General features: G+C 39.9%; 1 protein-coding gene across 6 annotated transcripts in view; it reads left to right on the forward strand.

Annotated features, from left to right (window-relative positions):
• HIPK1 (homeodomain interacting protein kinase 1) overlaps nucleotides 1-13295 on the forward strand; it is a 51184-nt gene that overhangs the window by 15942 nt on the left and 21947 nt on the right. For all 6 annotated transcript variants that reach the window (XM_054979116.1, XM_054979115.1, XM_054979117.1 and 3 more), the window contains 5 exons: nucleotides 802-921; nucleotides 1834-1920; nucleotides 6153-6337; nucleotides 7937-8099; nucleotides 9954-10176. In XM_054979116.1, the coding sequence (XP_054835091.1) occupies nucleotides 802-921; nucleotides 1834-1920; nucleotides 6153-6337; nucleotides 7937-8099; nucleotides 9954-10176 (778 nt within the window). The remainder of the gene's footprint in view (nucleotides 1-801; nucleotides 922-1833; nucleotides 1921-6152; nucleotides 6338-7936; nucleotides 8100-9953; nucleotides 10177-13295) is intronic.

Consider the following 13295-nt stretch of genomic DNA (forward strand, 5'->3'; position numbering starts at 1 on the left):
TGAGCTTAAAGGCAGCTGGGTCATGGTGTGGCAGGGCTGCAGGGGGTGAGGCAGTCCTAGTTGGAAGAAGGGGAAGACAGACTAGGTAATGAGTGTCCAAGCCCCTTGAGGCACCCATTAAGCCTAAATGTGACAAGTAAGATTAGTGAATTAGTGAATATGATGGCCTTAGGCTTGGTGAGATCTCACCATACTTATGGCACTGACACTGACTTGAAGGCCTCTGGTCAGGAAATATCCCAAACCTACCCACAAAGCAGAAATCTTGCCCTACGTCTGGTTGTGGTGGAATTCAGCTGTAGCATTTTTCATAGGGAACAGCTTATTTCATTGGATGACTGAAGCAGCAGTTTCAGTGCTTCATGGTAGGAGAGAGAGCGTCATCCAATTTGCCTTGAGAGGGATGCTCTCTGGGCATTTTCACATGCTTTGAGGCTCCCTCCTGAAAATTCTTTGAAACCAGAGGCTGTTTTTTGAGGAGTATGAAAATAGTCATAAAAATAGCTTAAGTCTCATTGGTACAGCATTTTCAGTGGACTGGGAATTCGACTGGCAAATATAGAACTTACATACTTGTGACTGAGAGTGTAACTGTCATTGCTGAAAAAAATGTATTTAAGAACAAAAATAATAGTTTTGTAAAGTAGGAAAGTTTCATTGCTTCAGAGCTGAAATTTATTATGTGAATATTGTCTGTTGTTGTCTGTTGTCACCTCCCCCCCCCTACATATTTTCTTTTCTGAAGCATATTTAACTATTGCATGTTTGTTGATCTCATCAAAAATCTCTTTTCTGTTGCAGATTCGCTATATTTCACAAACTCAAGGCCTTCCAGCAGAGTATCTTCTGAGTGCAGGAACGAAAACAAGCAGGTTTTTTAACAGAGATCCAAACTTGGGATACCCACTGTGGAGACTAAAGGTTTCTCTTTTTGTATTGCTTGACAGCAGCACTTATAGCTCACTTAAGAAAAACTCCCCCATTGTTGCATGTGTTAAATCATGAGGTAAAGATTGCAAGGCTTTTGTAAGCTGCCCTTCCATCAATTCTTTTAAGTTTCTGCTTTGCAACCGCACTTGAGAAGCTGGCAGGTCACTAGTTGGCATCATTTATGGTTGGAACTACAGTGATATCTGATTCTCTTCAAACCTCTAACTTCTATTCTTGATAAATGAAAACATTCTTGACAAATGTTTTTGCTCTGGTTTGTCTTGTGCCGGTTCAAAATTTCACCTCTAGCAAAACAATAGAAATACCCTCATCCATCCCTCTAAATCTTGACACCAGTTCCATAAACCAACAAAATAGAACTGGAGTCTTATTCCATTATTCTGAGCTGGAATATTCTGCCTTTTAGTAACCAATTATTTTTGGGGATTTAAAAACCCATCTACAGCTGAAAGAATTTTTTAATGTCACCAACAAAAATGAAGAAGAATTAATTTTTATCATCTCAGAAGAGTCAAGGCCATCAAAACATAGTTTGACAAAAATAATCTCTCTTTGCAGATATATATAAAGCTAGTTATTATTTGCTACCGACTTCATCTTCTGCCACTTCAGAAACTCTTTGAGGTTTGCCTTAATGCTGCTTTGTGAAATACCTGATAACTTTTCTGAAGTTGGTTGGCATTCTGTTATCGGGAACATTAATTTGGCATCGGGTCATTTTTCACAAGCTTAGGTAGCAGGGTTATGATGGCCTATCATTTCTGCTTCACAGCGTATTCCACTTGTAAATTGCAGATTGCTTGTTGTCTTTACATTACTTTTATTGTGGTAAAATGTTAAAACCCTGTTCCATCAGCTTGTAATCTGTATTTTGTTTGATAGACTCCAGAAGAACATGAGTTGGAGACGGGAATAAAATCAAAGGAGGCTCGGAAATACATTTTCAACTGTTTAGATGACATGGCGCAGGTAAGTGTATAGAATTGCTTGGGGTGATGGAGAATAATACTGCCTTTTAAAGTGTGTGGGCAATGATCCAGAGCAGAAGTATTTTTCAGACTCTTTATACAGGGCTTAAGTCTGTAATGATGATAGACAGTTTACTTTTTATTCTGCAAGGCACTCTACATTATCAAGAATTGACATGATTTGGGCCTCAAAAGACTTAGCGTTATGGACTAAGGAGGTAGAAATAATGCCGATGATAGGCTCAGATCACAACCCAATTATGTGGAAATTAGGGAAAAGGAGAAAAAGGAAAGCATGGAGAATAAATGAGGACTTGCTACAAGAAGGCGAGAACATGGAGATATTGAGAAGAGAGACAAAGTTCTTCATACAGTATAATGTGAACAAAGAGGTACCAACTGACAAAGTTTGGGATGCTTATAAGGCGGTTATAAGGGGCATACTAATGGACTTAAACGGCAGAGCAAGAAAGAAAAAAGAGGAAAAAAGACAAGAGATTGAGGAGAAAATAAAAGCCAAAGAAATACAGCTAAAAAAGAGACCAGGGAAAAAGAAATTATTTCAGGAAATTAAAATACTTCAAGAACAGCTGACAGCAATGAGTAACAAAGAATTGGAGTGGAACCTTAAAAGACTGAATCAGAAAGCATTCGAAGGTGCAAATAAACCTGGGAAATACCTGGCATGGCAATTGAAGAAGAGAAAGGAAAAGAAAATAATAAACAAAATTTGTGAAGACAACAAAATGTATTTGGAACAGACTACCATTAGTAGAGCCTTTTATAAATTCTACGCTAAGCTGTACAATAAGAAAGAAGTAAAGAAAGAATCAATAGCGTTATACTTGGAGAAAATGAAACTTCCAGAAATCTCGGAAGCTTGGAGAAATAAACTGAACGGTGAAGTAACAGACGAGGAAATAAGTAAGGCAATACAATCTGCAAATCTAGGAAAGGCGCCAGGGCCAGATGGACTTACGGCCAAATTTTATAAGACAATGGCCAATGAACTGGCACCATTCCTAAAAGAGGTGATTAATGGAGTTTTAAGGGATCAAAGGATTCCAGATACCTGGAGTGAAGTGAACATATCATTGATCCCAAAAGAGGGCCAAGACTTGACTAATGTGAAAAATTACAGACCGATATCGTTACTTAACAATGACTATAAAATCTTTGCGAAGATACTGGCGGAGAGACTGAAGGGGTGGCTCTCGGAAACCATAGAGGAGGAACAAGCAGGCTTTTTGCCAGACAGACAAATTAGAGACAATTTAAGGACAGTGATTAATGCTATTGAATATTATGATAAGCGTTGTGACAAAGAGGTTGGTTTCTTCTTTGTTGATGCTGAAAAGGCGTTTGACAATTTAAATTGGGATTTTATGTTTGCCACTATGGAAAAGCTACAACTGGGAGAAAGATTCATCAGAGCAATCAAGGAAATTTACAGAGACCAGACTGCAGCAATTGTGGTGAATGATGAACTGACTAAGAAATTGACTATTAGTAAAGGAACAAGACAAGGTTGCCCGTTGTCTCCACTGTTGTTCATTTTAGTATTGGAGATCCTGATGATACAAATAAGACAAGACGAGGAAATTCGAGGAATAAAAATTAAGGACTATTCATACAAGGTCAGAGCATTTGCGGATGATATAATGTTAATCGTAGAGGACCCACTGGAGAACATGCCAAAAGTGATTGATAAGATTAAGGAGTTTGGAGACTTGGCAGGTTTCTATATTAATAAAAAGAAGTCAAAGATATTATGTAAAAACATGACTAAGCAGAAACAACAATTGTTAACGGAAATAACGGACTGTGAAGTAACAAGCAAGGTGAAATATTTGGGAATTGAACTGACTGCAAAGAATATAGACTTATTTAAAAACAACTATGAAAAACTATGGATTCAGATAGAGAGAGACTTGATTAAATGGAATAGACTGAATCTGTCATGGTTGGGTAGGATTGCAGCAGTTAAGATGAATGTGTCACCAAGAGTTATGTTTTTGCTACAGACAATACTAATCATCAGAGACTCTAAACAATTTGAAAAATGGCAGAGGAAACTATCAGATTTTGTATGGGCAGGCAAGAAGCCTCGAGTGAAAATGAAAGTTTTACAAGATGCAAAGGAAAGAGGCGGAATGCAACTGCCCAACCTGAGACTCTATCACGATGCAATCTGCCTAGTGTGGCTGAAAGAGTGGATGACATTAAAGAACAAGAAATTACTAGCCCTAGAGGGATATAAAAAAATATTTGGATGGCACGCATACCTATGGCACAATAAAGTAAAGGTCAACTCGATGTTCCTGCATCATTATATACGGAGAAGTCTATATACAATCTGGAAGAAGTACAGAATTTATTTACAAGAAGGAACTCCTTTGTGGGTAGTTCCATATGAGGTGATAGACCCGAGAGTTGTTGATAATGAACAACAATGTTTAACTTATAAAGAAATAACTAGAATTGAACTATCTAAACTCAGAATAAAGACGCAAGAGGAACTATCACCTCATTATGATTGGTTCCAGTATAGACAGATCAGAGACTTATATAATTCGGACTCTGCAAAGGGAGGCATACGAATAGAGAATTCGGAACTAGAGCAGACCCTTCTTAAAGAAGATAAGAAAAGAATATCCAAGGTATACCAAGTACTGTTGAAATGGTATACTGAGGATGAGACAGTTAAAACACAAATGGTGAAATGGGCTATAAATTTTAACAAAGAAATAACAATGGAGGCATGGGAATACTTGTGGAAGACTACAATGAAGACAACGATATGTACTAGCATTAAAGAGAACATTTACAAAATGATTTATCGTTGGTACATGACACCAAAGAAGATTGCGCTAGGGAATTTGAATACTTCTAATAAATGCTGGAAATGCAGGAAGCATGAGGGCTCCCTCTACCATATGTGGTGGTCGTGTGAGGTAGCTAGGCAGTACTGGGCGGAAATAATAAGGGAAATGAGTGAAATTTTACAATTTCAAATTAATAAGAACCCAGAACTCCTGCTACTAAACTTGGGAATGGAGGGAATTCCAGCCCATCATAGGACGTTGATATTTTATATGACAGCAGCAGCCAGACTTTTGTATGCGCAAAAATGGAAAGTACAAGAAGTGCCAACTCTTGAAGACTGGATCTACAAATTGCTGTACATGGCAGAAATGGACAAGATGACAAGAAAATTGAGAAATCTGGACTCAGGGCAGTTTAACACAGATTGGGAGAAGCTGAAACAATATCTGGAGAAGAAATGGGAGGTGGGAGGAAAACTGTGGCAGTTTGAGAACTACTGATGTATAACAAAGTGCAGAGGAGGGTGACTTTACCGGGGGGGGGGGGAGAAGAGATAAAAGTGAATTTATAAGCAGTTAGATTAATAGATGGATATATATATAGATATATGAAGGTTAACAAATAGAACATTGATAGAAAATAATTAATTATAAGGTTTAAATATAAGGATTGAGTAACTAATAATATTTTCTTTCTTTGGTATGATCTGTATAATGCACCAAACTGAATGTCTAAGGTTAAAGATGAGTCAAATTGATTGACTATATGATGAGAGTTATATCGAATTATATTGAAGAACTATTATAAGAAGACAACAATATATGGAGTATAAGTTAAATTGACTTAAATGAATGTATGATTTACACGGTTTATAGAAATATCTGAATTATAGAAATTGGGATAAATTGTTTATCCAAGATGGAAACAAGGACTTACAGTTTGGGCATAGAATATTAAAAATAGTTAAGGATGTACTGCTTAGAATAAAGGAGAATATATATTTGTTTTAGATAGAGAAATTAAATTGAAGTAAGGGAAAAGGGACAAGGGGTTGGAAAGCTGTTGGAAGTCAATAAAAGGGGGGGAAAGGGAGGGGGTTAGAAATGAAAAATTGGGGATAATTGAATGTAATGTAAAAATAATGGATTCTAACCCAATAAAAATTTTTTCAAAAAAAAAAAAAGTCTGTAATGATGATGTTTACGATGTAAGTGGGAAATTATGTTCAGTATTTTTTTCTTAAAAATGCCCCTTAAATAATGGTATTAAAAATGGGGAGAGGGCTCATGTTCGTAATGTAAAACTGAAATAAAACTGCATTCTCAGAGAGATTAGAATAAGACAATTTACTGTAAAATGAATATTTTATGCAACTATGAAAATTTAAATGCATTTCTTTCTTCCAAGGTAAATATGTCTACAGACTTGGAAGGAACAGATATGTTGGCAGAGAAGGCTGACAGAAGAGAATATATTGATTTGTTAAAGAAAATGTTGACAATTGATGCAGATAAGAGAATTACTCCGCTGAAGACTTTGAACCATCAGTTTGTGACAATGAACCATCTACTGGATTTCCCACACAGCAACCAGTAAGTTTATGATTCAGACGCATGAACCATTATTCATTCACATTTGTAACCTGCCCCATCCTGAAGTTTCAGGACCAATAATAAAACAAAAAGAAAAAGTCTGTTTATAAAATTATATTAAAAAAAACCAAAGTCAATCAGAAGAAAAAAACTGTAATTGTGACTGGTTATATCTCCTTTCAATCTTAGCCTTCCATCATCAAGTTGATTTTGTTTTGAAATATGACAGTCAGATATTAGAGCAGAGGCATGAGAGTGAAAGTTAGTGGCTGCCTTAGAGACATTAAAAATGTTTCATGTCAATAGGCTTTTTAATGCAACGGCTGGAAGAGGCGTCGGCCTCTGGGGTCCTTCTTTGGATTTTCTGGTGCATCAGCTGTGTCATTGGGGGAAACAGGACGCTAGACAAAATGCACTGTTGGTTTGATCCAGCAGGGCTATTCTTATAGGGTGTCACAGATATATGAATTACAGCATTTTATACTAAGCAGTACATAAGTATGCTAGTGAACTCTGCATGAACTCTGATGTAGTTTTTCCTAACTTGTTGTATAATCACACAGGTGTACTTTCATCTTTGACAGCTAATTAAAAGTAGTGGACAGTATCTAGATTAATGTCCTCTAATAATAGAATGGACCAGTGATGATCTATTCACTTAACTTTTCCTGTCATTTTTACTGATTATAGCTTTTATCTTGCAGCTGGATATAGCATCACTTTTTGGCTAATTAGAATGTTATACAATTGAAAATATGAATAATTAATTAAGTCTTAAATCAATCATAGTTTATCTATGCTATCACATGAAAAAGATCATAGATTTCTGCATAAGATAACCTATAAAAGTGCCAACTTAGATAGTAGGTCAGAGTTCTGGCTGAATGAAATCTCATGAAGTCCTAGGTGAAAAAACTTATGGTAATGTTTGCTATGGGAATCTTAATGCATTTCATAGAAACTTTGCTTGTTTTAAACTTGGTTAATTAAGCAGTGTTAGCAAACCTAATTCTTACTGCCTTTCTGTGTTCCATCTTTGTAGGATTTAATCATATATGTTTTGATATCTTGCTTCTTTAAAAAGATTAGCGTTTATTTGAATAAAATAGAACTTTAAACTCTAAAAAGAAGTCTTGCGGAGAGACTATTGCAAGAATAACCCTATAAATAATTTTGTTCTGATAAGCAGCCTTGTTTTAAAAGTGAGTGCTGTTTTCCAGGTCTCAACTAAGTGCTGAAAACTGTCCAGAAGTAAAGATAAAATCTTTAATCTGAGACAGTGGGAGCCTTAATTAGACACGGATAAACAATCTGTTACAAGGGCCGTGTTGGAAGTATATGGCTAAGGTTAGTGAATTTAAGATTAGCTAGTTTTCAGTGCTGTTTGAATTTGGGGGTTGTGATGGTAGGAGGTGGATTCACTTGGTTTTATGTCGGTGAAAGGATGTTGCACATGGGCATATGTGAAGATTAGATATTTGATACCTATACTTTCACAGCCATAGAGAGAGAGAGAGAGAGAGAGAGAGAGCATTCTGCAAACAAACCAAATATATTGATGTGCCTTACTAATATTCCTTTATTTTTACTGTGTTTTAGTGTGAAATCCTGCTTTCAGAACATGGAGATTTGCAAGCGAAGAGTTAACATGTATGACACAGTTAATCAAATCAAGAGCCCTTTCACAACACATGTGGCACCAAACACAAGCACAAATCTCACAATGAGTTTCAACAACCAGCTCAATACTGTGCACCATCAGGTAACCAGTTCTGTTATCTCTTTGAATGATTGAAACTTGATAAGGTTTGAGATCTCTTAATAAGCAGGCTTCCCTGTATGGCCTGCTTTACAAGGGGGGCGACCTGTAAGGAATTTTTATTATATTTTTTATTTTATTTTTATTTACGTCATTTATAGTCTTCCTTCCTCACTGAGACTCAATTGCAGAGGGCACTTCATTTTCCTCCCTTTTACTGTTTCCTCTTTCCCTTCCCCGAAAGTCCCCATAGTCTCTTCTCTTCTCTCATTTCAACCCACCAGTCAACCTACTTTATCTACTCCCTGTCTTCAGCTTCACCCTCTTTCCCTCCCCCAACAGCCTCTACCCAGGAAAACTACGTCCCAGTTGCATGTTGTGGAGGAGCCTGCAAGGACTTGCAGGGGCACCTCACTTTCTCCTGTATCCTCATCCCCACACTATTTTGTCTTTTCCTCCTCCTGGGTTACGCCCATATCGTCACCTTTTCCTGCGTCCTTCTTTCCCGCCCACCAAGCAACCTACCTTTTTTCTGCACCCCATAGTCAGCTATATTTATTCTTTATTCCATATATAATCAATCTTTCTTCACAATGGGGATCCAAAGCAGCTTATAGCATTCTTCTCACATCCATTTTATCCTTATGACAGCACTGAGAAGTAGGTTAGGCTATGTGTAACTGGCCCAAAGTTACGTAGTGAGCTTTCATGGCAGAGTGGTGATTTGAACCAGGGTCTCCCAGGTTATCTGAACCACTACACATCACTGCCTTTTGTGGAGTAGCTGCTGTTGAATAGAAGCAAGCAGCGAGGCCTGGGTGACTCACATTGCATCAAGTCTCCTGGTAGTTGTTGCCAGTTCTGACCCAATGAATCTTTCCTTAAAGGCCAAAACAGCTCTAGAAAGAATCCCCTTCTGCTGCATTTTACTAACAGAAACCAAGGTTTGAAGGCTGATAATACTTTTGTGGTTACCTAGTAAACCTCATAATGGCCACTGCAGAGGACACTTGTTTTTTAAAGCTACAGATGCTGTTTCTTATTATTTTGAGGGGGTTTAACCTCCATTGTATCTTTCTTTCTTTCTTTCTTTCTTTCTTTCTTTCTTTCTTTCTTTCTTTCTTTCTTTCTTTCTTTCTTTCTTTCTTTCTTTCTTTCTTTCTTTCTTTCTTTCTTTCTTTCTTTCACCTAGGGTATTTTTCAGGTTTGTAAAAAGAACTGCCTTGTCTATGTATCCACTGATTTGGCCATGTTGAAAATTAGATAATCGCATTGGATGAGTTTGTTGTGCTTTTGATATAGCATCAAAGTGCCTTTGATATAGTAAAATACCTTTGATATAGTAGATTAGGCACATCAGAAAGCACATCATGATGGGCTAGTGACCTGTGTTTCTGGAGGCATATCACATGCCTATGAAGAATGCTGGATTGGAATGATCTGATGCAGCATGAAACTTCAGATGTTTTGTTGCAAGAATGCATTCTAAGATTTCTTAATGCAGCCTGGATTGGATTCAAGGATTCTGAGCGCTAAGAGAGGTAGTCTCAGTTTTACCACTCCCCTTCCCCCCACAACCTACAGAGCACCCTAAAAACCACAACTGGTCATTATATCTCTTACAAGTTTACTGTAAATGGCTAGGCAGTTTTTGGAAATGTTGGCTTGTAAAAGATATCAAGTTACTGAAAACCTGGATAAAGTGGTTCCTTTGTTATAGGCCTGAAGATTTTCTAACACAGATCGTGTATTGGTTGGTTGTTCTATAAATGCATGACAGAAGTATTTGGCAAAAAAGTTGGTTGAGCCAAAACTAGCAATATTGTGTAACACTGTATATTCTTGGGTTTTTTTCAGGCCAGTGTTTTGGCTTCCAATTCTACAGCTGCTGCTACCCTGTCTCTGGCAAATTCAGATGTTTCTCTGCTCAATTATCAGTCTGCTCTGTACCCATCATCTGCTGCACCAGTTGCTGGTGTGGCACAGCAAAGTGTTTCTTTGCAGCCTGGAACCACACAGATCTGCACTCAAACAGATCCATTCCAACAAACTTTCATTGTGTGTCCACCTGCATTTCAGAGTAAGTGTGTGTGTACTGGAAATCTTTCATGCTATTTACACAAAGGAAATATAGTAGTTAAAGGATGCTGCGACATGTCCTACTAAGATGTAGTATGATAATTTTGTGGGGGTTTTCTAAGTCAAGAGTTAAACTCAGAATGGAGATGAGGTTTCCTGTGTACCAATTAAAATTAAAGACCTTTATATGTATTTTGAAATAAATGGAGCAGATAAAAATAGGATGAGATGACATTTCAATTAAATGTGCAATTGAGCGACCATGTTGCAGTCCATTGAATACATCCACATGTCCTATGATGATTTGAGAAGTTGACAAGAATAAAGCTATTGTATCATACAGAGCTGGTTTCTAGGCAATGCTGGCATTGTGCAACTCCCAGATTAGTAGAACACTGACCTACTATTTCTTTCAGGGGTATTAAAAAGAAAATGTTCTTGTTGGTATACTGTTATGTTTGTTCAGGTGGGTTTATGATGAGTCCCTAGCACAGCCTTATATGTCCCACATGCAGTTGAATAATTCAGGCTGCAGATGGCTATAAATCAAAGACTATACATTCCCCAATGGGCTTCATCAGTAGCTATATATATACCATTGTGCAGTTGCACAGTTCTCCATTGGTATTTTGATACTTCAAAACCTATTTCCGTATTTGTAACTCCTCCATCCTGTTTTTTGATCAAACAGATGTAGGGCAGTATTGACTGCTCTTTCTGGCCATGCGATTTATCTAGTTTCCATGATAATAGTGCTACACTGTAAGCGTAACGATATAGCATTTTTGGAAATTTTGAAGCCATGGGAAAATTGGGGGGAGGGATGTGAAATATATGGAATACTTTCTTACCAAACATGAACTTCTTTTCCTGATTGAACAACATTAAATGTATCATTTATAACTTTGCATATAGTACAGTACTATTTAGCATAGTTAAAAGTATAAATATTTTCATTATCTTTAAGAAAAATTATACCAATTAAATTATACACAAAAGGCAAACTGATGCACCCTGTGCTTTAATTTTTGTCATCTGAGAGGTGGGCAGAGGAGGAAGGTTCAAAGTAGGAAATGTATCCTGTAGTAAACAAAAGAAAGTGTATTATTTGGACAGAAACTCTTGAGTCACAGTAGGTAGGACTACCTGTATGTTTAGATATTATCACATATGTGATATTATCACATATGTCTTTCTTATCACATATGTCTTTCTCCTTCAGACCACTCCCCACCCCAAAAATTACTGGCATTGATTGTGTGGGCCTAGCGTTGGACGCCGAGGAGAGGTTGGCAATATGCGTGGTGTACCGACTGCCTACTGCACCTGCATCTTCCCTGTCTGGTCTCTTGGAGGCGGTGGCCTGCTGGGCCTTGGAATTCCAGAAACTTTTGGTTCTCGGGGATTTCAACGTCCATGCTGATGACGATGCCTCCATGCAGGCCACTGATCTGGTGTCCTCCATGGCGGCCCTAGGACTCTCCCAGTTTATTTCGGCTCCCACGCATCAAGCAGGTCACACGCTGGATTTGATTTTTGGGGCAGGGATGATGGTGGTCCTGGATGCCTATGATGCAGTGCCATGGTCAGATCACTTTGTTCTGAAGGCTCGTCTGAGCATGCCGCTCCTTTCCCGGATGGGCAGTGAGCGGATTTACGCTCGCCCGCGGAGGCTTATGGATCCAATTGGTTTCCAGGCGGCTCTGCGGGATCCGATGCCCCCTGGCAGTACGTTAGATGAGCTGGTGGATGATTGGCATGGCCGTCTTTCCGAAGCCATCGACGCTATTGCCCCCTGCCGTCCTCTCCGAGCCCGCAAACGGGTAGCTCCTTGGTTTACCGAGGAGCTTCGCCAGATGAAGCGGTCTCTGAGACGACTAGAGCGAGTGTGGAGGCGGGGGGCGCGACGAAGAGGCAAGAACATCTTATAGGACGTTTATGAAAGCCTATGAGGTGGCAGTGAAAGCAGCAAAGAGGGATTTCTTTGCTGCTTCCATTGCGTCCGCTAGCTCACGCCCAGCTCAATTATTTCAAACAGTTTGGTCCTTGGTCTCCCTCTCTCAGGGAGACCACCAAATTCTTAATTCAACTATTGGCTGCGAGGCTTTTGCGAGCTATTTTGCGGGTAAAATCTTGTCCCTTCGCCGTGGCCTGCCACCCACTGTTGATACAGTAAGGGAACTGGAGACCCCTTGGCTGTCTTCTGGGTCCGTATTAGACCATTTCAGGCTGCTCTCTCAGGACGATGTTGACAGGATCCTGCAGGGGATGAGGCCAACCACCTGTCCTCTGGACCCCTGCCCATCCTGGCTGGTGAAGGCCAGCTCGGAGGGGCTACGGGACCATCTGGAGGCCATTGTTAACATCTCCCTGAGCTCTGGGGTTTTTCCAGGAGTGTTAAAGGAGGCGGTAGTGCGGCCGCTCCTGAAAAAACCATCTTTGGACCCCACCGACCCGTCCAGTTACCGCCCAGTGTAGAACCTCCCGTTCCTGGGCAAGGTGATTGAGCGGGCGGTGGCGGACAACTGCAGGAATTCCTGAATGATGCTCTAGTCCTGGACCCATTCCAGTCTGGCTTCCGTCCTGGCCATGGGACGGAGACAGCCTTGGTTGCCCTCACAGACGACCTTCGCAGGCATCTGGATCGAGGCGGGTCAGCGCTGCTTGTGTTACACAGCAGCGTTTGACACGGTTGACTATGATTTGTTGGCCAGCCGCCTTGCCGACGTGGGGATTAGGGGGACAGTCTTACAGTGGCTGGTTTCCTTTCTCCAGGGTCGGGGACAGAGGGTGGCGCTCGGGGGAGATCTATCGCCCCATCACCCTTTGGTGTGTGGAGTTCCCCAAGGGGCGATACTCTCCCCAATGTTATTTAACATCTATATGCTCCCCCTCACCCAGTTGGTGCGGAGGTTTGGGCTGGGTTGTCATCAATACGCGGATGACACCCAGCTTTTTCTGTTGATGGACGGCCGGCCAGACACGGCCCCAGACAATCTGGCCAGAGCTTTGGAGGCTGTGACGGCATGGTTGAAACAGAGCAGGCTGAAATTGAACCCAGTGAAGAGGGAGGTCCTGCAGCTGGGACGGGGGCTGCCAGATGTTGGGATCCAGCTCCCT

The sequence above is a fragment of the Eublepharis macularius genome, chromosome 5, assembly GCF_028583425.1.
Source record: "Eublepharis macularius isolate TG4126 chromosome 5, MPM_Emac_v1.0, whole genome shotgun sequence".
Lineage (NCBI taxonomy): Eukaryota > Metazoa > Chordata > Lepidosauria > Squamata > Eublepharidae > Eublepharis > Eublepharis macularius.